Source organism: Ptychodera flava, unplaced genomic scaffold, assembly GCF_041260155.1.
Source record: "Ptychodera flava strain L36383 unplaced genomic scaffold, AS_Pfla_20210202 Scaffold_33__1_contigs__length_2856901_pilon, whole genome shotgun sequence".
In the NCBI taxonomy this organism is placed as follows: Eukaryota; Metazoa; Hemichordata; class Enteropneusta; family Ptychoderidae; genus Ptychodera; species Ptychodera flava.
Window position 1 is genome coordinate 1610560 of NW_027248355.1, and position 24875 is coordinate 1635434.

At 41.5% G+C, this 24875-nt stretch overlaps 4 protein-coding genes across 4 annotated transcripts; 2 read left to right on the top strand and 2 right to left on the bottom strand.

Moving 5' to 3' along the window:
- Nucleotides 1–34: 34 nt before the first annotated feature.
- Nucleotides 35–22874, bottom strand: LOC139127626 (carbohydrate sulfotransferase 1-like). The gene is made up of 3 exons (XM_070693543.1): nt 21555–22874; nt 3862–3959; nt 35–1643 (listed from the first exon to the last, which is right to left on the bottom strand). Exons 2-3 carry the CDS (start codon nt 3884–3886, stop codon nt 529–531), a joined length of 1140 nt encoding a protein of 379 aa, XP_070549644.1. The 5' UTR covers nt 3887–3959; nt 21555–22874; the 3' UTR covers nt 35–528.
- On the top strand, nt 4046–7484 carry LOC139127539 (zinc finger protein 28-like). Its single transcript, XM_070693446.1, has 5 exons — nt 4046–4843; nt 5846–5946; nt 6094–6159; nt 6275–6349; nt 6605–7484. The coding sequence occupies exons 1-5, from the start codon at nt 4745–4747 to the stop codon at nt 7482–7484; spliced, it is 1221 nt and encodes a 406-aa protein (XP_070549547.1). The 5' UTR covers nt 4046–4744.
- Nucleotides 16906–18141, top strand: LOC139127540 (uncharacterized protein F54H12.2-like). Its single transcript, XM_070693447.1, has one exon. The coding sequence runs from the start codon at nt 16906–16908 to the stop codon at nt 18139–18141; it is 1236 nt and encodes a 411-aa protein (XP_070549548.1).
- Nucleotides 18891–20572, bottom strand: LOC139127597 (uncharacterized). Its single transcript, XM_070693509.1, has 2 exons — nt 19877–20572; nt 18891–19626 (listed from the first exon to the last, which is right to left on the bottom strand). Exons 1-2 carry the CDS (start codon nt 20196–20198, stop codon nt 19154–19156), a joined length of 795 nt encoding a protein of 264 aa, XP_070549610.1. The 5' UTR covers nt 20199–20572; the 3' UTR covers nt 18891–19153.
- Nucleotides 22875–24875: the final 2001 nt, after the last annotated feature.

Sequence of the window (24875 nt, forward strand, 5' to 3'; positions counted from 1 at the left end):
TCTACATAAATACATCATTTCAGCCCTATTATTTGATAATATTTATTTGAATTCAGAGAGAAGACGACATGACAAAGCATATACAAGCATGATGCGTGATTAAATCCGTTGGCAAATATAAGCTGAAATCTGTAGCTGCTTCAAGAAACACATGATAATACTCGCATATCAATATTTTTGAGCTAAATATAGAGTCAGAGGTGTTACTCAAAAGAAGGGATTAATTACCAGAGTTCGATACGTGTTAATCAGTCATTTGGAAAGACAAAAAATCAAGTATCTATATCTTGAGATTTTGAATAAACGACAGAAACCAAGAATAATAAGATTGAAATTCATTTTCATACTTATCCTATATATTAAAAAGATTCATTTATTTAAATGCATTTTCACATATTTAAATTTCGCATCCTTACGGTTCTATATCACGTCCTCAACAACCGAATATTTTTAAGTCGTAGAATGGTTTGAAGTGTGACATGTAACATAAAAATTGCTGTTAGACTAGATCCGAAGAAGTTTCAGTAGTTATGGCACCGTGTATTTAAGTATTACACCGTTTCCTGGCATTTCACGGTACCAGCTTGAAGACGTCTTTGCTTTTTCAAAGTCATCTTCACTTTTAATTCTTACCCACCCAAATTCATCATAAACATGTTCTGGACAGTACTCCTGAAATTTTTTCATTCTAGCATAATCATTCGTTTTGAACCAACTTGATGCAGATTCGTTTCTAGGTACGTACTTTGCCGGGGGCGGTGTAAGACCTACGAAATCATAAATAGCTGAGTTTATGACATGAGGATACAGAGACAAATCTTCAAAACGAATCAGCATCGAATTATCTTTCAACCACTTGGAACCATTCCTCAGTAAATTATAGATGCTGTCTAGCCAATGACAGTGTTCTTTTACGACATATTCAATCGGATAATAATTGACATTGGAATCATCAGCAAATGAAGCTAATCGATTCCCCATATGGCGCAGTCGAGAGATGATCAGTCCCCTGGGATCTCGTGCCAAGAATACCATCTTGACATTGTTCCTTTGCAAGGTAGGTAGACAAGACTTTACGTCAATGAAGCGAACAACTTTGGATGTGATAATCGTCTTTGATTTGCAGAACGATGCCAGCTCAGCTTCAGTGACTTGATCAGACAAAAAATCAGTCAAGAACCCCTTTTTTCTAAGCATACCATTACAACGAAATCCTCTTACGAAGTAATCGTATGAACTAAAATTACAGCTGTACAAAGCTCCCAAAAACTGACATAGATATGGTTGCATCGCCTCTAAATTATCTGCACTGTCAATGTGGACATTTCTATGATAAATGGAGCCCAGTATCACGTGATCAGGTTCATAAACATAGAAAGAGTCTTCTAGTTTACCCAACAGGCTTCCAGTAGCAGTAGATCCACTTTGCATTCTGCCGATAACGAGGGTGTGTATTTGGCTTCCGTTCTGATTTTTATTCTCATTGAACATCACCGAGTTGTCAGTCGATTTTGATACGCTTCCATCCGGGTCTTCAATTGGTCGAGATGAAATAACCTGTTCTTTTGAGTTGAATGGTTGACGATAAGTTATGAAAAGTATGCTCAGTCCAACCAGCACCAGAAGTAATAATTTTCCAGTTGCTGTGGTACCAAAAAAAATCAAGAGTTGATAGATTGCTCGTCACAAACGACTTTTACGTCATGTCCCACTTGCCACTCCCTTAGCACCATAAATCATGAAGAGAGTAAAGCGGACAACAGAATTGATGCCTACTTATACAAACGACCAAATAACTCAGTACGTTCTTTTATCCGTCTAATGTCCAAAGCTTTTGATGACATATAAACTGCTATAGTTATCATACAATAAACACGCTCTCTCAGTGAGCAATGATAAATTACGTTGCTGAACCTATTTCACTAACGAACTAAAGTTGCTAAAACCATATTTGTACAATAGCGACCCAGATGTTAAACTAAATACAAAGTATTTTAATAGTATATGGTAAAATATATAAACATGTAAATTTAAAAACGCAGTATCGGGCGATCTGATGAGGTTTGTCAACTGTCATAAAAAGCCACTAAAATAAGTGGTATTACACGCATTGAAATGCTACACTAATTCCTATAAAATTAAATTTTCGTACGTTGAATCCACAGGGTCTTCCAGGCAGTATCCGTCTTGGAGATATGATCAATAAATGTCATGCATTAAACTTTCTTCATTGTACAACAAGTAGTTCCTGCGTTGCATGTGTGCCTATTACTTAACCCTTACCCTCACTATCTCTGTATATTATATCACGAACAAATAGAAAGACAGACTAGAAACGCGGCACTCTGTTTGATGTCATGGTCATCTCGATAAACTATTGCCTATTCAAATTAAAATGAGCTTCACAGGTGTTAAACCTTTTTGGACTTGGTGCGTGGTTGATAATGGCACGAGATTATGCGACAAGTAGGACGAGATGGCATCGTGCTGCCTGTCGTGTAGCAACCATGCTTACTTTCTGTGCTCTCGGTAGGGCAGAAACACTGCTTCACGCCAATCAAAACATATCACGCCAGCAGTTTCATAAATAATTCCTCCAATTACAAACATGTAGAAGACGATATGACTTATGGTAAACCATTGAGTAAAATCTGACAGTATCGATAAAAGACTTTCACTTCTCACCTACCCGAAGTTCAAACTTTTTCACCTTGTCGGCAGCACTACACGACAACAACAACACGAAATTTGCCGAACATACTTTCGCTTAAAAATAGCGAAAATCCGGAAAATACGGAGGTTTATCTCCTTGACTATCCACATTACTACCTGTATCATATCTTTCTTTGCCTAAGAGCCTTTACACATTTAGAGATGTGTCACCATAGCATGTGCAAAGAACAAATATTACAAACTCGATGGTTAATTTAGATTTACGTAGTATACTTTAAGCATATCTACATGAAAACTTGTTGAGATATGCAAATGTATTTGTCTGATAAACTGGCGTGACCCGTTCATCCAAGATATCACTGAGAAGTGATATATACGCGCTGAAAAGTGACCCGACAGGACAATGGATTGACACACTCAGTTTAATATGAGCTTTCATGTAACTAACTAATGATCATGAGATTTTTCCAAAGATTTCGGACAAGAAACACCATAAGTCAGCTAATTTCTCACAAAGTACACGTCTCCAACGCCAGTTCAACCAGTGTACGAGTGGTCATAATAACCTATAAGATATATTCATCTTGTACAAAGTATTTAAAAATATGAAGCAAGATGTGAAAAGCAATTCGGATGCCTCAGTTTATGTTGCAGTTGTGTGTAAAATTGACACTATGTGTAACATTAATTCCACAAGTTTGCAATTTCCTTAATTTGTAAGTAATGACAAGCTGGCTTTGCACTGCAAAATACACTTGGTTTCTCCTTGCTATGATCAAAACCACTTGGAAATGCTAACTTGTTTCTATAGCAATGTACAGACGTAGTTAGTATTTTTATATTTTTTACAATGCGTCAGGTGTGAAAAGCTATTCATGCACATTATTCTTCAACCTTACTTGTTTTTCTTTCTGACCAGAGTTTAAACCCTGTTACTAATAAGTGCTATTCTGGAATCTGTCTCGAGGCTCACTGTAGCGATGTATTGAATTTGAGAGTGATGAAAGCTACAGTGCATGCATAGCTTCATAGAATTTCAGATGCGTGAAAAGTTTGTAGTCAAAATTGCCATGTCATTACTCTGATGTTCAGTCATCTTTTATACATGCAGATGAAGCTAGTGGTAGTTAGCATAGGTTTTGGGTTCAAATCCTATCGAAAAATAAATCTTTTTGTTCATTCTCTTACCTCTTACATACTTGCCAGAGTTCATATTTTCAATATTTCGCTGAGAGTTGTCCGGAGAGAAAAGTCATCAACAATATGTGGACCCAATATAAGCTTACCTAATAGACAACAGAATGTAGACGCAAAGTTATGCAATAATCATCACGTAACAGCTGTTCCCTGGACTAGAGTAATAGGTGGCACCGTAACGGGCGGATTTTGGCAGGAGGTTCAGTGAGGCACAGTGAGGCACAGTGAGGCACAGTGAGGCACAGTGAGGTTTCAGTGAGGCAAAGTGAGGTTTCAGTGAGGCAAAGTGAGGTTTCAGTGAGGCAAAGTGAGGTTTCAGTGAGGCAAAGTGAGGTTTCAGTGAGGCACAGTGAGGTTTCAGTGAGGCACCAATGTTATAGACACCCCTTGCTTGTTGGGACCCCCTAGCCCAGTCAAAATTAACGGGAACCCCTCCCCTCCACACTTCTATTTGTTTGGGACCCCCTAGCTCAGTCAAAATTGACAGTTTGTGAATTTTGGCAGGAGGTTCAGTGAAGTTCGTAGAGGTTCTGGGGTTTTCGGCTGGCATGAGATGCAGTGAGGAGCCGCAGGCGCTAATGTTTTGGACCCCCTAACCCAGTTAAACTTGGCAACCTAAATACTTGGCTGTGATTGGCCGTATGCATCGTGCTTAACATCTATAAAAGGCCCAGTCTTGGCCCTCTCCTCTCAAAACAAAAAATGGCAGTGAGGTACAGGATCGGTAGCGATAGTCACCCGTCCTGGTCAGCTCTGAGCATGTCCTCCAGCTCTAACTTGTTGTGATGTGCGCCATCTATCGACGGCTTCAACTGCTTCTTTCGCCTTTGCTACCTGTTCGTGTCTCGCGTCTGTTACTTTCGCTCGAGGTAACATGGAATGGGATGATTCTCCCGAATTCACTGCAAGTCAGTGGGAAATAATTGACGATTTGGAGAGACAGCATGGACCACAGTCACCAAGTGATAACACTGTAAGTATTCATCATCAAAAGTGAAAGTTTACGGAGATTTGTTATTCAGTACACTGCTGCTATGTATACACGTAGGCCTAAACAATACATTGCCGTACGGACACTACCATCCTGTGATCATTTCCTTTAAGTATTTTTTTATTGCAAAATACAATAGCTTGTTTACTCTTTATCATTTGGCTAAATTCACTGTGTTCGTCAATGCTATATGTGAATATTACAACTGAAAATAATCTGTGAGTTTTATACATATTCTCTTGTGCGTACGCTATTTTCGTGTTCACTGTGGAGGCTACCGCAACTCCCGCGCCGGGCCGTGATTGTCGTCTGCGCACTGAATTCGCGGAAGCTGTGCGATCATTAACACTTTTTTCGATGCATTTGAAACACATACCCTTCAATTCTTCAGATTTATATAATTTATATAAAGACGGAACAGTGTTTAGAGTCAGTTGGCATGCTTTAAAGATAGTAAAGGATAAATATTGAACGTACGCAATGTTTTCGTGTTTCAACTGCTTACGTTTGTGCGGCCGCGGTTGCATTGCACAGTGCATTGCATGCACGTAATAAATGCATTGCATGCCGCGTTCGCCCACTGATGCTCCAGTTCATTCTTTCTATTTCGACTTGTAATGTTCGAGCGACACAACTACAAAATCCGTGAAGATCATGTCATTCGGAATTACGATGAAATAGCTTGAAATCTGTACAGTTTATGCAAACAAGTTGAACCGTCATAAGGCGATCGCATGTATCGATCGCAGGATATATCAGTGTGCGGTGTGACCTGACAGTTAGCTTAGGGGTCAACCATTAATTGTTACAATGTTTCAACTAGGTTATTCATGATCGAGAGCAGCTGGTATTATATTAAATCATGGGTGTGCACGTGTAAGGCTTAATTGAGGGTTAATGCATCGTTTTCCGACCGTTACAGACAACTGTATGATCAGTTTGGACTAATGACGCTCTGATCGAATGATCTGTTTCACTGTATAGGTGTTGGTGTGTGATGAAAGCAATGAGATGGACAGTCAGTCACAGAGGTCTGCTGAAGACGTATGTCCTCCGGCTTCACCTGTAGGCTTACATGCAATAAAGTAGTAGATAGTATTGATATCAAACATTGTAATTAGAGTATATAACATAGAAACAACTTATTTTCAAAGTGCAGTGAATGGTGTGAGATATAACTGCATAAAGCTGGCAATTACCTCACTCATTGTGTTTATTTTATTTCCTTTTAGCCACCCGAACGACTCCTCCGAGTCATCGACACCTAGATATGAAGCTCACTCACCTCAGATATGCAGGTATACCTTTCTTATTTACGTGTGCGATGATATTAAATTACCCGACTTTCTCTGTTGAGTTGTGTTAAAGTCATGTACAACTAACATTTTCTCTTTTTTTTCCTCCGTTAAACAGAGCCGCTGTTCAATCACAGACAGCAATTGATCAATTACTTAATGACGGTGGCTGTTCTCCTACTAAAAGATCAAAGTAAGTGTTCTTTTTTTCTTTTTTTTTTTTTAACAGCTGTTGGTTACTCCACACTAAGTATCTTTACTTATAATGATGATGATGATAATAATAATAATAATAATAATAATAATAATATTACAACAAACAACAACAACAACAACAACAATAATAATAATAATAATAATAATAATAATAATAATAATAATTATAATGTTGTTCAAATATAAGAAACAGAATCATATTTTTCCCTTTTTTTTTTTTTTTCAATTTCAGGATTGCAACTGGCTCTGTAGCACCACCTCTGCTCTCCACACATCAACAGCCATCCCCAGAGTATTTAGAGGCCCTACAAGAAATCACAAACCGTCCACTCACAACTACACCGGTACCCTCGGTGAGTAATGCTAATAGTGAGCTATGTTGCGACCACTGCAAACAGCGTTTTTCTTGTCAAGGCACTTTGCGTCGTCACATTGCCAGTGTTCATGGTGAACAGCATTGTTACTCATGCTCATACTGTGACCGGTCTTTCAATCGGAAGGACAACCTGGTGCGGCACGAAACCAGTGTTCATCGTTCAAATGCACACGCCAGTACTTCCAAGGGTACAAGCGGTTCTTCCACTAAACAAAAGCGTTTTCCCTGCCCGACTTGCGACCGTCCTTTTACACGGAAAGATAACATGTTACAACACATGAAGGCGGCTCACGGCACAGCAAAGGCAAAGTACAAGTGTGACGTATGCGACATGACCTTCGTCAGGAAGTCTCATCACATCAACCATAGCAAAATCCACAAGAAAGTATGCAGATCCGTAACATACAAGTGTGCGCGATGTCGTTACGCTTTCAAGTCCTTTCAGGCATTAAAGGCACACCGCCATCGTGATCATGCACCCGAAAGTTCATCTCCTGCATCGTCAACCTCGTCATGGTCTTCATCGTCATCGTCAGATGAAGAAATGCACCAGTTCAGATGGGCGGTGGTGGGAGTGGACATGCCTCAGCGTCAGGCAGCGACATGGAACAACAATTGCCTGTTGATCCCATTGAGCCCATTTTTGGAGAAGATGATCCATCAGATCTTACTCCAACGTACAGGGAAAACTGGTCCCATATCAGGTCAAGGCATCGAGAAGGAAATCCCCTGCTAGATGTTTACAATTTTAGACTGACAAGTGGTTTCCAATTAGATGACTTGAGGAGTTTCCTAAACATGGTCCATCGACGCCAATCCACCCAATATAAAGTCAACTTTGCGCTTGGTTTTATTATGCGTCATGTCGAAACCGATCAGTTGAGATACTTCTATCCATCTCAGAACAACCATCTCTTAGACAACCCTGCCTTGATTCGAACCCAAGATGAGTTGGCCGACCTGTTGGATCGCCTTCGCGATTTCGACGTCATGGAAGACATCAAACACCGCAGACCGGACACTAAATGGGTTATTGAACTTATTACCAATGTTACCATCTATGTTGTGAAAATGTCAAAACACAGCATCGGGTGCCAGGACATCGGCAACTTACCTGTTGCACTGACAGCATGTCGCAGTGTTGTGGCACTGGTTAACAACCCGCATACCAACCGACCCTATGATGACAATCTGTGTTTCTTTCGTTGCCTCGCACTAGCCAAGGGTTACGAAGAAACCAATCTAGAAGTGGCTACAGTCAACTACCTAAAGCAGTTTCTCCAGCAGCAGGGACGTTCAGTTGGTGAGGAATTTGAAGGTGTGTCCTTTGACGACGTTTCAAAATTGGAAAATATGTTCGCTATTAATATCGAAGTTTGCGAACTCTCTATGGAGGAAGAGGAGTCTCCCCGCTCAAAGAGAATCGTCAAACACCTTGTCCAATCCAAGAGAAAATATGGCCACACCATGTACATCAACCACCACCATGGTCACTTTTCGTACATTCGTGATTTCTACCAATATGCTGAATCCTTCAAGTGTTCCTCCTGTGACAAATTATATGACTGCTTAAGAAATCTTCACAAACACGAGAAATCCTGTACATCTGAAACAAGACACAAGTTCCCTGGAGGCACTTTTCAAATCGCACCTACCATTTTTGATTCGCTTTCAATGATGGGAATTGCTGTGCCAGAAGATTTGCGCTTCTACCCTTACAGGGCAACGTTTGATTTCGAGTGTTATCTCAACAAGGACAACATAAGTTCATCCCATGGTGACAAACTGCGCCTGGAAGCAAAACACGAATTGTTGAGTGTCAGCGTATGCAGCAATGTACCATCGTTTGACGAACCGCGCTGTTTTATTTCTGAAGGAGACCCTCAGCAATTGGTATCCGACATGCTCAGCTACCTGAACACCATCAGTCGTCACTGCTTCCATATGATGGAGGACAGGTTTGCATCGTTGTAAACGAGTTAAAGGAGAAGATGGAAGACGAGGGCGTTGTAGATGATGATGATGACAAACATCCTCTGATAAAGCTGTGGAGTCATTTGATGAGGTACTTGAAACAGCTGCCTGTTCTTGGCTTCAATTCGGGACGTTATGACCTGAACGTAGCAAAACCTTTCCTTTGGCCAGAACTGTTACAGCAAGATGAAGTCAAGTTCGTCATAAAGAGGTCTGCTGATTATCTGGTGCTAGAGACAGACAGACTCCGGTTTCTTGATGTCGCAAACTACATCTCCCATGGCTGCAGTTATGCTCAGTTCTTGAAAGCATACAATGCAGGTGAAGAAAAGGGATTCTTTCCGTACGAATGGATGGATTCGCTCGAAAAGCTGAAACAAAGGTCACTTCCACCACACTCGGCTTTTTATAGCAGCTTAAAGGCGACCAACATTAGCATGGAAGACTATGCATTTTGTCAGCAGATCTGGGAAACACGCCAAATGACAAGTTTCAGAGACTTCCTCATATGGTATAACAACAATGACGTAAAACCCTTTCTCCAAGCCATTGACAACATGGTTGCCTTCTACAGAGATAAAGCAGTTGATCCTTTCAAAGATGCAGTTTCGTTACCCGGTGTGACTATGCGATACCTCTTTGGACAGCTTCCGGCCGACGTCAACTTCTCTCTTATCAGCGAGCAAGATCGAGACTTATACGACACATTCAAATCCAACATCATCGGTGGTCCAAGCATTATTTTCCACCGTTACCAAGAGGCAGACAAAACGGCCATTCGTGATGGCAAAAAGTGCAAGAAGATAGTAGGCTATGATGCCAATGCCCTATACCTTTGGGCACTGATGCAAGAGATGCCTACAGGCTTTTATGTCAGAAGAAAGGCCAGTGAAAACTTCAAGCGAAAATGGTCAGAACCCATGGCAGTGGAGTGGCTGGACTTTGTTGCTAGCAAAGAAAACATCCATATTCAGCATAGGGGCAACGCAAGAGAACGACGTCTTGGCAGTCGTCAGCTCCCCGTTGATGGGTTTTGTGAAAACTCCAACACTGTCTACCAATTCCATGGTTGTTTCTGGCATGGCCATGATTGTATCGTAAACAGAGGAAAAGAAATCAATGAGGTGCGAGGAAAGCCAATGAGTGAACTCTATAGGGACACTGTGAACAACGAAAAATACATCAGAGACATGGGGTTCAATCTAGTAACCCTCTGGGAATGCCAGTACCTTGACATGAGACGTAATGATGTTGAACTAAAGTCCTTTCGTCGGAGAAGACAGGTTAGATATTTTGACAGGTCTTTCTTCCTGCAAGAAAATGACATACTGGAGGCTGTCCGCAGTGGAGATTTCTTTGGAATGATTGAGTGCGACATCGAAGTACCACCTCATCTCAAAGAACACTTTTCTGAGATGTGTCCAATCTTTAAGAACGTGAATGTCTCCAGATCGGACATAGGTGAACACATGTTTTCATTCGCGACAGAAAAAGATCAGCTGAGGTCCCCTCGTCGGTCACTGATTGGTAGCCTGCATGGCGAACAACTTCTTCTTATTTCGCCCCTTCTGAAATGGTACCTGGAGCATGGACTTGTTGTGAAACGAATACACCAAGTCATCGAGTATACGCCGAAGTCCTGTTTCAAAGAGTTTGGCGAAGCTGTATCAGAGGCCCGCCGACAAGGAGACACTGATGCCTCTAAGTCTGTTCTGGGTGATACAATGAAACTCCTCGGCAACAGCGCATATGGAAAAACTTTGATGAACAAGGACAAACATCTCGATGTGAAAATCTGTGGTATCGTCGAAGCGAACCGGCTTGTCAATTCACCCCTTTTCAGAAGAATCATCGACTTCTCCGATGACACCTTACGAAGTATCTTGCTCAAAACAAACGATCACAATAGACCAACCCATGCAAATAGGAATATTCGTCTACCAGTATGCCAAGCTACGCATGCTACAGTTTTACTATGACTTCATGAGCAAGTATTTTGACAGGAGTGACTGGCAATATGTTGAAATGGACACAGACTCTGCCTACATAGCCATTGCCGCAGACACACTCGACAGTTTGGTTAAGACTGAACTGAAGACTGAGTATGAAGCAGAACGTCACATGTGGTTTCCCCGACCAACCCATTTTCAACATGACAAGAGAACACCCGGCCTCTTCAAGGTAGAGTGGCAAGGTGAAGGCATCATCGCCCTCAACAGTAAATCATATTACTGTTTTGGAGGGGAGAAGGATAAATTTTCCAGCAAGGGAGTCAGCAAGAAAACTAACAGCATCACCAAAGAAGTGTACCTTGATGTTTTAAGATCAAGAAGTCCCAAAACCGTCACGAACAGAGGATTTCGTCTGGAAGGCATCTACATGTACACCTATCGGCAGTTTAAATATGGATTCACCTACCTTTACATCAAGAGAAAAGTTCTTGAAGATGGTATATCCACCATTCCATTGGATCTGTAATGTAATAGTGACTGACTGTTTGGAATCCAAACCGCATTGTTAGAGTTATAATCGATCTGTTTCGTGACAAATACAGTCACTGTGACAACTTTGTTTGTTTTCATCTCTCGAAAAAAAACAAAAAAACAAAAAACAAAAAAAAAAACAAAAAAAAAAAAAACCAAGTCATTCTACATTTGTTTAAAACTGATTTAAAAAAAAAAGAAGAAGCAGCGTTTAATTATATCTAAAAGCAGTGTGACGGCCTAACAGTTATAATCGATCTGTTTTGTGACGAATACAGTCACTGTGACAACTTTGTTTGTTTCATCTCTCTCGGAAAAAAACCCAAAAACAAAAAAAACAAAAAAAAAAAAACCAAAAAAAAAAAAACCCAAGTCATTCTACATTTGTTTAAAACTGATTTAAAAAAAAAAGAAGCAGCGTTTAATTATATCTAAAAGCAGTGTGACGGCCTAACAGTTTTGGATTGGATATTCTCATGAGATATTAAATTTATTGTCTTTGGAAGGAACTGCTGTTCGAAATCTTGTTAAAAGTTTGATGTATTAAACCAAAGTCAACTTGTTCATTTGAAATGGATCAGTGGCTTGTCTTAATTTATTTGCTGGTGTTTGTGTATGAATGTGTTGGCAAATGAGTCAGTGTGTATGTGTGGCCCCTTTGTCCCAAAGGCCAAAAAAGTAGGCCCCGCTGCCCCAGGGGCCACCTTAAAGGAGTTCTGCTCACCACTGAAAGGTTCACCCTTTCATTTGATATGTTCCACAAGAAACTTTTGAAGGCCCCTTTGCCCCACGGGCCCCTGCCCCTTTTGCCCTCCTGCTGTCAAGAAATGAGATCACCCAATGAAATTATTTTCCTGTATAAGTTTGTGATGTTTTCAGTCTGACATTCATTTGATGTGATGGGTCTCATTCTGCAAACACTGTTGAAGTTGATCATCAATAATCGGGACTTTTCAAATCCAATGTTCTTCCTGTATTTATGTGTGTTGCCATACATAATCTATGATAAATTTTTCAAAAGGAAGCCCGTCTCATATCACTATAAAGTTGATCCAAACAGTGAAATTGATTGAAAAGGAATACCTAAGCAGTCAGACTGAAGAGCTGACAGGCTGACTTGATGTGCCATGCCTCGAGTTCGAAAGAACTGTCCTTACCCTGGCTGTCATGCAAAGCACCTTGTCAGATTGGCAAACCATCTCACACAAGTGCATAACATCGAAGACAAAGTGGAAAGACGCAGATTGTTGAAAGTAGCCAGGCAATCTGATTCCCATCAGTTGATGTGCCAGCTGATTCGAATAATTCACATTTTGTCCGAACAACATCAACCCATTCAAGCATGGACGTCAGACTTCAACATCCATTCACTGCTCTCATATGTGGACCAACACAATCAGGCAAAACAGAATTTGTGAAGCGACTGCTCAAGGAACGGGAAGCCATGATTTTTCCTTCTCCAGAACACATTGTCTGGTGTTACGGTGAATACCAATCTGCCTATGCAGAACTCACTGCGCAGATTCCAAGCATTCATTTTGTCGAAGGCATTCCTGAAGACTTGGACAATATGTTCTCCCCTCGTCAATCCAATTTATTAATTCTTGATGATCTGATGTCTGAAACTGGCAATGACAAGAGGATTACCAATCTTTTCACCAAGGGTTCTCACCATCGCAATCTGTCTGTGATGCTCATCTTGCAAAATTTATTTCATCAAGGTAGGGAGACCCGAACCATGAGTTTAAATTCACATTATCTGGTCCTATTCAAAAATCCGAGAGATGGATCACAAATCACACACCTGGCCAAGCAAATGTATCCTGGAAACAGGCGTTTTATTCAGGAAGCCTTTATCGATGCTACCCGAGAACCCTATGGCTATCTTCTTATAGACCTGAAACCAAATGCACCCGAAGTTCGTCTGCGTTGGCACATTTCCCCTGGAGATACTACCTTCGTTTATGCCAGAAAAACATAAAACAGATATGATCGAAAAAAAAATGTCATCATTCAACATGTCTCAGCAAAAGAGAAAGCATGCCCACTTTCTGTCTGTGTTAGCCAGAGGCAATCCAAAGCAACAGAGGGGAGTTATTGAAGGAGCTAGTAACGAACTTGTTCGCTGTCTTTGCGAGTGTTGTTTGAATATCCTGAGGGGCAGTGTTCCACTGACAGCGAGTCAAAAGAAGAAACTGAGCAAATACAAACATCAACTTCGCACGCTGACAGATAGAAAGGTTAAAACATCCAAGAAGAAGAAAATACTGGTCCAGAAAGGTGGATTCCTCTCTGCTGTTTTGGGACCTGTCCTCTCCGTGCTCGGAAGTCTCCTGTTCAAGTGACGGCCACCATGCCCATGGAACACGCCAAGAAGATGGCACTTGTGCCACAGGAATTACTCGATACAATACAACTACAGCAGAATCAGACAACAAATCCTGTCACCAAGGTATTGTCCTCGTTAGACCAGGAGATGCAACAGATCTTAGAAAGAACAGATATAGCTGATGATGAAAAAGCTAAGCTATACCAACAGACTCTTCAGCAGTACAGGGCTTTTGTCGACAAAAGGAAGGAACCTGTGAAAATCAGCATCGTTCCATCTGAGATGAAAACCGATGCTTCGGCTGCAACTTCTTCTTCCATGTCTTCATTAAACCTGAGCACGGAAGGGGAAAGGGTTGATGATGGAAAGCCAGCACATGGGGTAGAGTTGGATGTCATCGAAAGTGTACCAAAATCTATGAAGAAAAAAGCAAAACTACTCTTGCAGAAAGTTAAACAGAACGATCTAATTGACTGGAACGAGAAAGGGAACTGGTGTACGATGGTAGTCCTGTGCCAGGCACCTACATGGTAGATCTTGTCAATGATGTTTTACGCCGAAGGAAACTCACACTCCCAGGGGATGGCAACAGTTTGCACAGGTATTGTCTACCATGAACATTCCACAAGATCTGGTAGGAAACAGAGACAGATGGAACTGGATCCAGTCTTTGAAGAAATCCAAAGGATTACTTCACATGGACGTCAGTGATGGTGAACCTGAAATGTTCAGTGAACAGCCGTCTACCAAAACGAAGAAGGCGCCTCCTGTCATTTCAACAGCAAGAAGACCTCGGCATCGTCCAAAGAGTTGGATCGACTTTTAAAACAACAAGGCCCGTTCTGCCGCCGGTCATTTTACAGGAAGTTGCGGTCATGGAGTGTTGTCCCCCTTCTCTTTCTGTAAATGATGTTCTCAAACGTGTAAGGTGTCTGTGTGCCTGCTGTTCTGGGTCCATCGTCATCAAACATGAAACATGCGACCAAATCGACGGAGTTGGATCAACATCTCAGCGAGGTATTTACGATCCAGGTCATTCCGCAAGTTTTGGAGGAATCGATGCTGTTTACCGTGCTGCAAGAGAAAAGGGGGTGAAAATAACCCGTCAGCAAGTGAGGGAATGGATGCAACGTCAAGACACTTACACACTGCACAAGCCTGTGCGGTGGAGGTTTCCAAGGGCTAGAGTAATTGTTGGGGGTATAGATCAGCAGTGGCAAGCTGATCTGGCTGATTTGAGTTCACTGGCAAAATACAACAGAGGATACCGATACATCCTAACATGTATTGACATCCTGTCCAAGTATGCCTGGGCCATTCCTTTGAAAGATAAACGTGGAACTACCTTAGTGTCAGCCTTCCAACAGATTTTTAAAAGTGGACGAAAACCAGAAAAACTGCAAACAGACCAAGGTAAAGAGTTTGTCAACCACATATTTCAAAAATTACTGAAGAATGAAGGCGTTCATTTCTTCACCACTGGAAATGAAACAAAAGCATCTGTGGTTGAGCGTTTCAACCGCACACTGAAGACGAAAATGTGGAAATACTTCACCAGAACCAACACCCTGAACTACATATCCATACTTCCTCAATTGATGCACTCCTACAACAACACCTGGCACCGCAGCATCAAGAGAAAACCTGCTTCTGTGAACGAGACCAATGAAAAAGAAGTGTGGGACACACTGTACAGTGATTTTGACTCCAAAACAATCAAATTCAAATACGACATTGGTGAGCAAGTGAGAATCAGCAAAGCCAGACGAATGTTCAAAAAGGGCTACCTTCCAAATTGGACTGAAGAAGTCTTCACCATATCCGGACGGATCCATGATCGACCACCCTTGTACAAGTTGAAAGATTACGATGGTGAAGTGTTGGAAGGGACATTCTATGAGCAAGAACTGCAAAGAGTGGTTAAGAAAGATGATGATGTCTTTAGGGTGGAAAAAATACTCAAGACCAGAAAGAGAAGGGGAAAGAAAGAATACTTGGTCAAGTGGTACGGTTGGCCTGACAAGTTTAACAGCTGGGTGACGGATCTAGCAAAGGTATAACATGGACGTACTCTGGCCAAGCACCACACTTGGAAAGTAACAGTCACCATGGCTGAACACCCCTTCTTCATGACATTACCTAGCAACGCATCCATGGAAGTTTTCCCAGACAATAAAGTGACAGGCTACACTGTGAAATTACCAAAGCACGTTTCCCTCCAGGGTAATTGGGAAGTGGCCTTGACGGAAATACATTACCCTTTCTCTTGGTACAACGTGGTCGAGGGCAGAAACTTCCTTGTGTATGATGATCAGGACCATAGAAAAACACTTGTCAAAATACCTGCAGGTTACTATGATGATTTTGAAAGTATACTGACTACTCTGAGAGAGCGAGGTTTACCCGACGATGTCCTGTTGACTTTCGACACAGTGTCCAGGAAAGTAACCGCTGATGTGAGTGAGGGTACCAGTCTCCACTTTCTTCCAGGTCTGGCTGAAATCATGGGATTTTATCCAAATACCATATTACGGCAGAAGAGTGATCCCCCTTCATGTTCAGTGTTCGAAACCTCTCTTCTCTCTATGTGTATTGCGATCTTGTGGACGACCAGTTGGTTGGAGACACCTTTGCACCACTGTTGAGAATAGAAAATGTGGAAGGGGTCCACGGACAGATGATCAACCACACCTTTCACACTCCATACTTTCTTCCCCTGAGAAATCGTGAATTTGATACAGTAGAGGTCTACATAAGAGACGACACTGGTCAGAGAGTACCATTCCAGAGTGGGAAAGTGATCGTGACACTAGCCTTCAGAAAGCGACGCCCTACACTGTTGTAGCCTGAACCATGCCTTATAGACGTAAAATCTATGAAAGCAACCCAGCCACATACAGGAAGTTTTATGTGGATCAGGTGGAAATGGAGCATCGTTCCAGGGAGCAGCTGTGCAGCGAGGATATGGCTTAGGCGGTCTGTTGGGAGGTCTTTTCCGTGCAGCCACACCGCTGCTGAAACAAGGAGCCAAAGTCCTAGGGAGACAGGTGTTAAAAACAGGACTCAATATTGCAGGTGATGCACTCAGTGGACGTAACGTGAAGCATTCTGCCAAAAGGCGACTGGTAAAAGCTGGAAAAGACCTAATGGCAGGAAGGGGTTTGAAACAGTTTTTCCCCCTGGTGGCGGTGGTGGTATAAAACGCAGAGCGCCACGCAGAAGAGTCATTTCCTCCAAAGCAAGCGACAGAGAAGATCTCTTGACATTTTTGACTAACATGGCATTTCTTCATGAACACTCCTGCGAATGACAAAGAGTGAACTTGACTTGTTCACAGTTCCTCCAACTCAGACCAGTGTGGAAGAGGGACAATGGGAAGAAGTGCATCCCCTGACACACATTGTGGAATCGGGACCATAGAATTTGTGATTTCGGGCTCGGGGGAAGACTACATAGATTTGTCCTCAACACTCCTTCTGATCAAGGCTAAGATCACAAAAGCTGATGCTAGTAACCTGGGTGCAGATGCAGCAGTGGGACCTGTCAATCTGTGGCTCCATTCACTGTTCAGTCAAGTCGATGTACACCTCAATGGCAAAATGATATCCAACCCCTCCCCTACTTACCCATACCGAGCGATGATGGAGACGTTGTTAAATTATGGGAAGGAAGCCAAAGGCACCCATATTGCTGCTGCCCTATTCTTCAAGGACTATCACTTGAAAATGGACGAAGTGGACCCTACTAAAGAAGGTGGGGAAGCAAACAAGGGACTGAAAAGCAGATATGCCTTCACATCTGGCAGTCAAGTTGTCGATATGGTTGGACCCATCCATTCCGATCTCTTCTTTCAGCCCAAGTATCTAATGAATGGTGTTGAATTACGTCTCAAACTCAACAGAAGCAAGAATGCCTTCTCTCTTGTGAGCTCTGCAGAAAATCCAAACTTCAAAGCAGTGGTCACAGAAGCTACAGTACTGGTCAGAAAAATTAAACTCAGTCCATCGGTACAGCTGGGCCATGCAGAAGCTTTAAAGCAGGGACCATCCAAGTATCCCATACATCGTTGTGTGATGAAAGTTCTGTCCATTTCTGGAGGTACAATGTCCTTCAACAAAGATCACATCTTTTTGGGACAGCTACCTAAACGTGTGGTCTTGGGTCTGGTGGACAACAATGCCTTCAATGGTTCATACAAGAAGAACCCTTTCAACTTCAAACATTATGACATGACATCACTCGTCCTCAATGTCGGCGGAAAACAAATTCCAAGCAAACCTCTGAAAATGGACTTCACCAGGGCCGGCGGTCAATCGTTCCTTATGGCCTACTACTCCCTCTTTACTGGAACTAACAAAATGGGTCGGGATGAAGGCATCGATATCAATCGCTATGAATACGACAACGGATACACACTGTTTGCCTTTGATCTCACACCGGACTTGTCTGCTGACGGAGGGCATTTGAACCTGATCAAAGAGGGCAACCTTGGCATAGAACTGCAGTTCAGACAAGCCCTGCCAAATACTGTGAATTTACTTGTGTATGGCGAGCTAGACAACGTGATCGAAATTGACAGAGATCGCAACATCCTGTTTGACTTTTGAATACGTGTCCTTCAACACTCCGAATAAGAAAAGCATGGACACCTTAGAGCTCAGGGAGATCTTGACTGGGGACAGGTACGCAGCATCTTCTTTTGTTGGGGTGATGGCCTCTGACAACTTGCCCAAGACAAGACTGAAATCATATCCAGCTGCTTTTGTTGCCAATGTGGACCCCAGCACCAAACCAGGAAAACATTGGGTTGCTTTCTACTTTGTGGATAGCAATAATGGCGAATATTTCGATTCCTATGGACGTCCACCCATCAAGACACCTTTCGAGACATTCCTGAAAAGAAATTCTCTTGACTGGATCTATAACAGGCAGAGACTCCAAGGACCCCTTTCTTCTGTGTGTGGACAGTACGTTCTCTATTATCTGCTGCATCGGTGCCGGGGATGGTCCATGCCGAACATTGTGAAGCAATTCACTGAAGATTTGACTTTCAATGACTTTCTTGTCAATGATTTTATCGAAAAACTGACAGGTGTTGATTTTGACGTTTATGATGTTGACTTTTTAAAGAAGCGTTAGAATTTATCGTTCACTTTTCATTGCAAGTTAGCTGTTCTTTGTATATTTGCACTGGTGTTAACATTCAAATAAACTTGACAAGTTGTTCCATTGAAAACATTACCAGTGTGTATCATTTTTCCAAGGGTGGGTATAGCGGATTGGGATAAGGGGCAGTTAAACAAAATTAATCATCCACACTTCTCTTTCTCTCACTCAAAGACTGTAGACTGACAAGTTTTTCCTCTTTAAGTCTTAACAGCACATTTTATTTTCTTAAATTCAAAACTTATAACACAAACATGAAATAGAATACAACAAGTTGTAAGTGTCCCATACTGTTCTTGTACTCCTGAAGAAAGTCCGAGAAGAAACTTCAAGTAATTCATTGCATGCGTAACCTTTCAAAAAAAAGAGAACATCAAAAATAGCAACTCCAGCAAAAGGTGTGGCAAATAACTTTGAACGTTGACTGATACAATTGAAAACATTGCCGAAATCCTAACAACTAGAAGATCCATTTGTTGCACACATGGACTCGATAATGTCATTGCAGAGAACCATTCCGTACACAGTAATATTGTCCATCAAGGCTTCAAAGCATCCCTCTGGATCGTCGGCCCATCGATAACACAGTAAGTGCAGCAATTCGTCAAGGTCAATCAATCCAAAGTCCATTTGGAGGTTACAGATCTCTGCAACTTCCTGGACAGATCTTTCCACTGCAGACATGTCGATCCGTTCAGCAGCAGCTCCAAAGTATTTGGAAATCACTTCCCTCTGTCCAGCAGGTGTGCAACCATAATGTAGACACTCGTGTTCCCTCTGGGACAGATAGTCATGTTGACATCCCTCACAGTTTTCACTCACGAGTTTATCAACTTCCTGTGAGATAAATTTCGCATAGATGTATTTCACCAGCTTGCGTGCCACTTTCCTATCCAGGTCGTTGGGGATGGGGGGTGGAGTGAACTCTGGAATAGAATGAATTAACTACAGGTCAGCATCTGGACAGCATCATCAACTCTCCCTATGATACTTTTAACTGACACCATTCATCCAGTCTTAATGTAATACCTTTCTTGGTTGGTATCAACTGTCCAGTCTTCTCTTGCTTAAAGAACTCACGAATTCCAACATAGGCACTTCCCTTGTACATCTTTACACTAACAAGCCTAGCAGATGTGTCCATTGAAGAAAGTTGAAATCGAAACTCCTTCTCACCTGTTTGAGTGTTGACATCACTGGTGATGGGTCTGGAGTGCACTTGGGAGTACAGTTGCGGCTGGCTATCTGTCACATCTGTACTTTGAGAATCGAACAGAAGGGGTGTTGATGGTGGTTCTTGGGCAGGCTCAGGAAGAGTGGGACTGTGGTTGCCAGGGGTACTGGCTGCAGGCCCATCAAAACCTTCTGGGACACCAGGCATTGACCATCGGCTTTCATTGGTTTTGATATTGAAGTAATAGGGCTTCTCGACCCTCGCTGAATAACATTTGCGCCATCCTTGCTGACACTGGCTCGGTGTAAGGTCACAGGTTGCCATAGCTGTATGCGTCTGCACTTGTCAAAGGTCAGAGCTCGAATGAGGCCCTGAGTGGCCCTGATCTCTTTTAAAGAGTGTCCTCATTTGCATAACTTCAAATGGACCAATCAAATATCTTAGATTTAAATACGCCAATCAGAGGAAGACTGTTAATCATCCCATGATGCTTTGCAGTATTTAAACCAGCCAATCAATGTGTCCTTCAATATCTCAGCCATATGAAAAATTTTCGCAGACTTAGGGTGTCGATATCTACCTCATCACTCCAAGTCATCAAGTAACGGACAAAAGAGATGAATCTAAAAAATTGGAGCCATACCACTGATTTCAAATGAGTTAGGGGGTCAAAATATTAGAGCCTGCAGCTCCTCACTGCAGGTGATATCAGCCGAAATCCACAGAACCTCACAGAACCTCACTGAACTCCTGCCAAAATACACAAACTACAAATTTTGACTGAGCTAAGGGGTCCAAAATAAATAGTTGTGTGGGGGGGGGGGGGGGAGGTGGGGCCAAAATGCCGGCACCTGTGGTTCTTCAATACACCTCCTGCCAAAGCCTCGCGAACCTCACTGAACCTCCTGCCAAACAATCAATAACTATTAATTTTGATTGGGCTAGGGGGTCCAACACAACAGGTGTGTCGGGGGGGGAGGTAAACATCGGCACCTACGACTCTCCAATACATCTCCTGCCAAAGCCCCCCTCAACCTCACTGAACCTCCTGCCAAAATTCGAGAACTGTTAATTTTGACTGGGCTAGGGGGTCCCAACAAGCAAGGGTGTCTATAAATATGGTGCCTCACTGAAACCTCACTGTGCCTCACTGAAACCTCACTTTGCCTCACTGAAACCTCACTTTGCCTCACTGAAACCTCACTTTGCCTCACTGAAACCTCACTGTGCCTCACTGAACCTCACTGTGCCTCACCGTGCCTCACTGTGCCTCACTGAACCTCCTGCCAAAATCCGCCCGTTACGGTGCCACCTATAACTACTGACTAGTATGTTATGACGAGAGGTTGTCGTAACTTTTCCAGTTTATCACCATTATGTAGTGCTCAGATTTGACGCCGATTCACAAAATCAGAATTAAACTTGAGGAATAAATGTCTGTATAAAAATGATTGCAGACAGTCTTAAAACTGAGAGCTCCAGACGACACTCGTTGAATAGTCTCCAGTAAAATGTTTTATGCTTCAATCGAAATAATAATTTCACTCACTTTTACTGTGCTAATATTGCATTCAATGGACTACACAAATCAGCTACTTATTACTCACAGTCATTGTTGCATGCTCACAAACATTGAGCTATATCTTTGCAGGTGTAGTATACTAACAATGGTGCACTTACCTGTTCTAGTCACATTGTATCGCTACGTATCATTGCTTCAAGATGATCTAATAGTAAATTGTTAAGGTACCATGTATTGTGTAATATTGTTACTTTGAATGAGATATTTAAAAGTGGCAAGTGGCATGCAATCTTGTACCTTCGGTGTTAGATTTGAACTGTATCTATGATATAGACTAAGCATTTATCGCGTTTACGCAAATTTCCCGCAAGGTACTAAGCACTAAGTCAAGCAACTCTCAGACATTCAAACGTCCTTCAATCGTCCGCTGCTTAACTAGTATGCTACTGATATGTCTTTTCTCAAACTTTCATCAAAGAATGTTTGCTCTTTAGTCTTTTTATATGTATGATGTCTCGCGGGATGACTGCTGCCACTGACATCTAAACAAGTAACCGAAAAATTATTGCACCTATATTTTTTGGATACTACGCTCTGTTCAGATGCCATTCTGCATAGCTGTTCGGTATTTGCAGGCAGCGTTATCATGACCACTCCATTTAGTATGTGTATTTTGCACCTGGGATGCGGCCAACCATTATTGTTTGGGATGGGCAGACAAAACATACTCGGGGCTCTTTCAGAATCTGTTAGCATTCAAAACAAACAAACAAGAATGACCTTCCCAAGCGTTCATCATTGCTATTGTTAATTTATATGACTGTTAACTTCAAATCAATAGTATTTGGCTGTGCAACATAAATTTTACGCATATACTCTGTTCAAAACCGATGATAAAGGTCTTTCATAAAATTTACTTTTGATGATAGTGATCGCAACTTGTGGTATATGTATGTTCGCTTTTTTTCCGTTAATAACGTCAACAGAAGAAAACTATTTCCGAGGAGCATGTTCTTCCTTCGTATTCAGTATTTATACAGTGTAAGCGGAATATAAGAATACGAGGGTAAAAAATCTATCATGTCATGCAGACTAATCTTGTGAACATGATCAGTATGTATCATAGGAAAACAATCTGATTAAATGGATAACATAACTTTTAAACCCAGAGTAATAGGAATTTCCACCTTTAAATATGTCGTTAGCGACGTGGACATTAAAACTACCTGAAGAATAAAATGCTTGTGTCATAACACTGAATACAAGTTCACTTCGGAAATAATTCAAATGCCTAAGCATAGTCTCATCATAGACTCGTGTCAGTTGAATCATAATTTCCTTGAACTGATTAGTGTATTGTATACATATACGTTTATGATGACGCCAATCGTTGTCGCTTAAATTGTTTACAATGTTTAATATATGTTTTAGTGGAATCTGGTTAAAAAGACAATTATTTTCCTGACAAAAGTACCTGTACTGGTAGCTGTTACCAACGGACTGTTACTATTGATATTACTGTTGATACGAACTATCTATGATATTAATTTACTCGGAAGAATACACAAATTTATGATATCTTGATAGTGAGAAAAAGGGCCCATCTAACATTGTTTACAACGTCAGTTATGACTTCAGTTACACGATCCATTGCAGCATATTAATTGTTCAAATAAACGATGACATATGATGCAGAATAATCACATTATACGGTTTTTCACAGACCTCTATGTGGTACATTCACTTTATCATTTAATCTGACTGCCTTCTGTGAAATTAAATATTATATGCCACACCTTTTATATATGTTATTGTAACAGCTTGCTGTTTCATTAAACTGTACGAAAAGCTGTGATATCAACTCCGTGTATGCCCCGTGCAAGATGCAAACGTTTTACAGTTTAAATGTACTAAAACGGGATACTTAAGTGTACAGCCTCTTTACCAGTACAATTTGTGTACAATGCAAAACGATGTATTTTACTGTGTCGCAAATACGGCTTCTTCAACAAAGTTTTCTTTGCTGCACTTTTGTATTCAATTTCCTATAGTCGAGATCTCTCCTCGGTTAAGGTATAAGCTACGTTTCAACCGTGCAGCGAAGCGCCTACGGAAACCAAGAAGAGGTCCCAGACCACGTTTAGAATGGATGCCGTTGATGCTGCATTCAGTGAAGTTTTGGTTTCACTTATACTCTGCAAGGTTTAGTTGAATCAAATTTTTTTGTTGCTGGTGTCAGACCAGTAATTCACTTTACGAAGACAGTCCAGTTGAAAGATGGCTCCGCACTTTAAGATGTGATACCAGATCGGATTGCCTGCTTGGCTTGAGCTGAGATTTGAAACAGTTTTGCAATAGTCATTGTCTGCTTGAATAAATATGCACACTGTTGTGAAAGATGGCTTCAGCATTGTGAGAAAATGCACTGGATTTTAAAGCTTGTGAAAAGTATTGCAATGAGTATGAATCTCTGCGAACACTACAGAGGGCGCTATTTTCATCACAAAATCAAAATTTCAAAGGGACTTGGCCACACGAAAAATCAATCTGACTCAGTACTCAAGATGACATTGATTGAACACTTGTCAACATGAATTATCCAGCCGAATGTTTTAAAATAAGGCGCTTTAAATAAAATTCTTTGTTTGCCGTCCGCGTGCTGGTAGATTTCAGAGAAAATTAAGAAAATAAACACAATATTAACACTGTTACAAATAAAAATATTATTTTTCCAAAGGAAACCAAAAAATAGCTTATGTTAATACAGTTGTGTTGTTTGTCTATGTTTGGTTTTTTTCCTGACTGGCTGGTAGGTCTTCGAAAATCCAAGGACGGCAAACAAAGAATTTTCTTTGAATGGCCAAAGATCATTTAGCTCACCGCTACTGTGGTGGCCTGTGGGATCAAATTACTGGTCTTGAGCCTGCTAGTTCACGTTCAGCGATCGTCTTACATTGGCATTCTCTTCTGTGTATGTTGTCAGGAGACGAAAAATGAAAATGTCTGAGGGTGAAAGTCTTGTGCTTAATCTTGCTACTTTGCACAGTGAAAAGTAAAGAATCATGAACGGTCTCTTGCAAGTTGTAAACATTAAAGGCATATAGTCATTCGGTGGATAAAGTGACTTCCAGAGAAGTTGTATGCAAATTCAAGGAAGACGTCATGAAGCTTCTGATGGTGTGTCGACTGCAAGATAGAGCTAAAGAAACTTTTGAAAAAGTGTAGACCCAAAATATATGTAGAAACAAAGTGATGGGTTTTTCATCCCTTATTTTGCTCGGACAAATATTAAACAGCAGACTACTTCTGCAGAGTCACATGGTTCGTCAAGCTATGCGTGGTCCCTACATTACGGCAAGGGAACGTCATCTGGTGACACTCTGTGTCTCACACATTGTTTCAATACTGCTATTTATGCCAGTGTACCTACTGAGGAAGATATCGTGGTGTGACCTAGTGCCTGCAATACCGTGTTCTAG

Coding starts and splice junctions, on each gene's coding strand:
- LOC139127626 (XM_070693543.1), bottom strand. CDS start 3,886: ATGAACTCTGGCAAGTATGTAAGAG. Junction 1,644..3,861: donor CTCTGGCAAGTATGTAAGAG/GTAAGAGAATGA, acceptor TTGGTACCACAG/CAACTGGAAAATTATTACTT.
- LOC139127539 (XM_070693446.1), top strand. CDS start 4,745: ATGGAATGGGATGATTCTCCCGAATTCACTGCAAGTCAGTGGGAAATA. Junction 5,947..6,093: donor GTAGGCTTACATGCAATAAA/GTAGTAGATAGT, acceptor ATTTCCTTTTAG/CCACCCGAACGACTCCTCCG. Junction 6,160..6,274: donor CACTCACCTCAGATATGCAG/GTATACCTTTCT, acceptor TCCGTTAAACAG/AGCCGCTGTTCAATCACAGA.
- LOC139127597 (XM_070693509.1), bottom strand. CDS start 20,198: ATGGCAACCTGTGACCTTACACCGAGCCAGTGTCAGCAAGGATGGCGC. Junction 19,627..19,876: donor TGATGTCAACACTCAAACAG/GTGAGAAGGAGT, acceptor ATTCTATTCCAG/AGTTCACTCCACCCCCCATC.
- LOC139127540 (XM_070693447.1), top strand. CDS start 16,906: ATGGGAAGAAGTGCATCCCCTGACACACATTGTGGAATCGGGACCATA.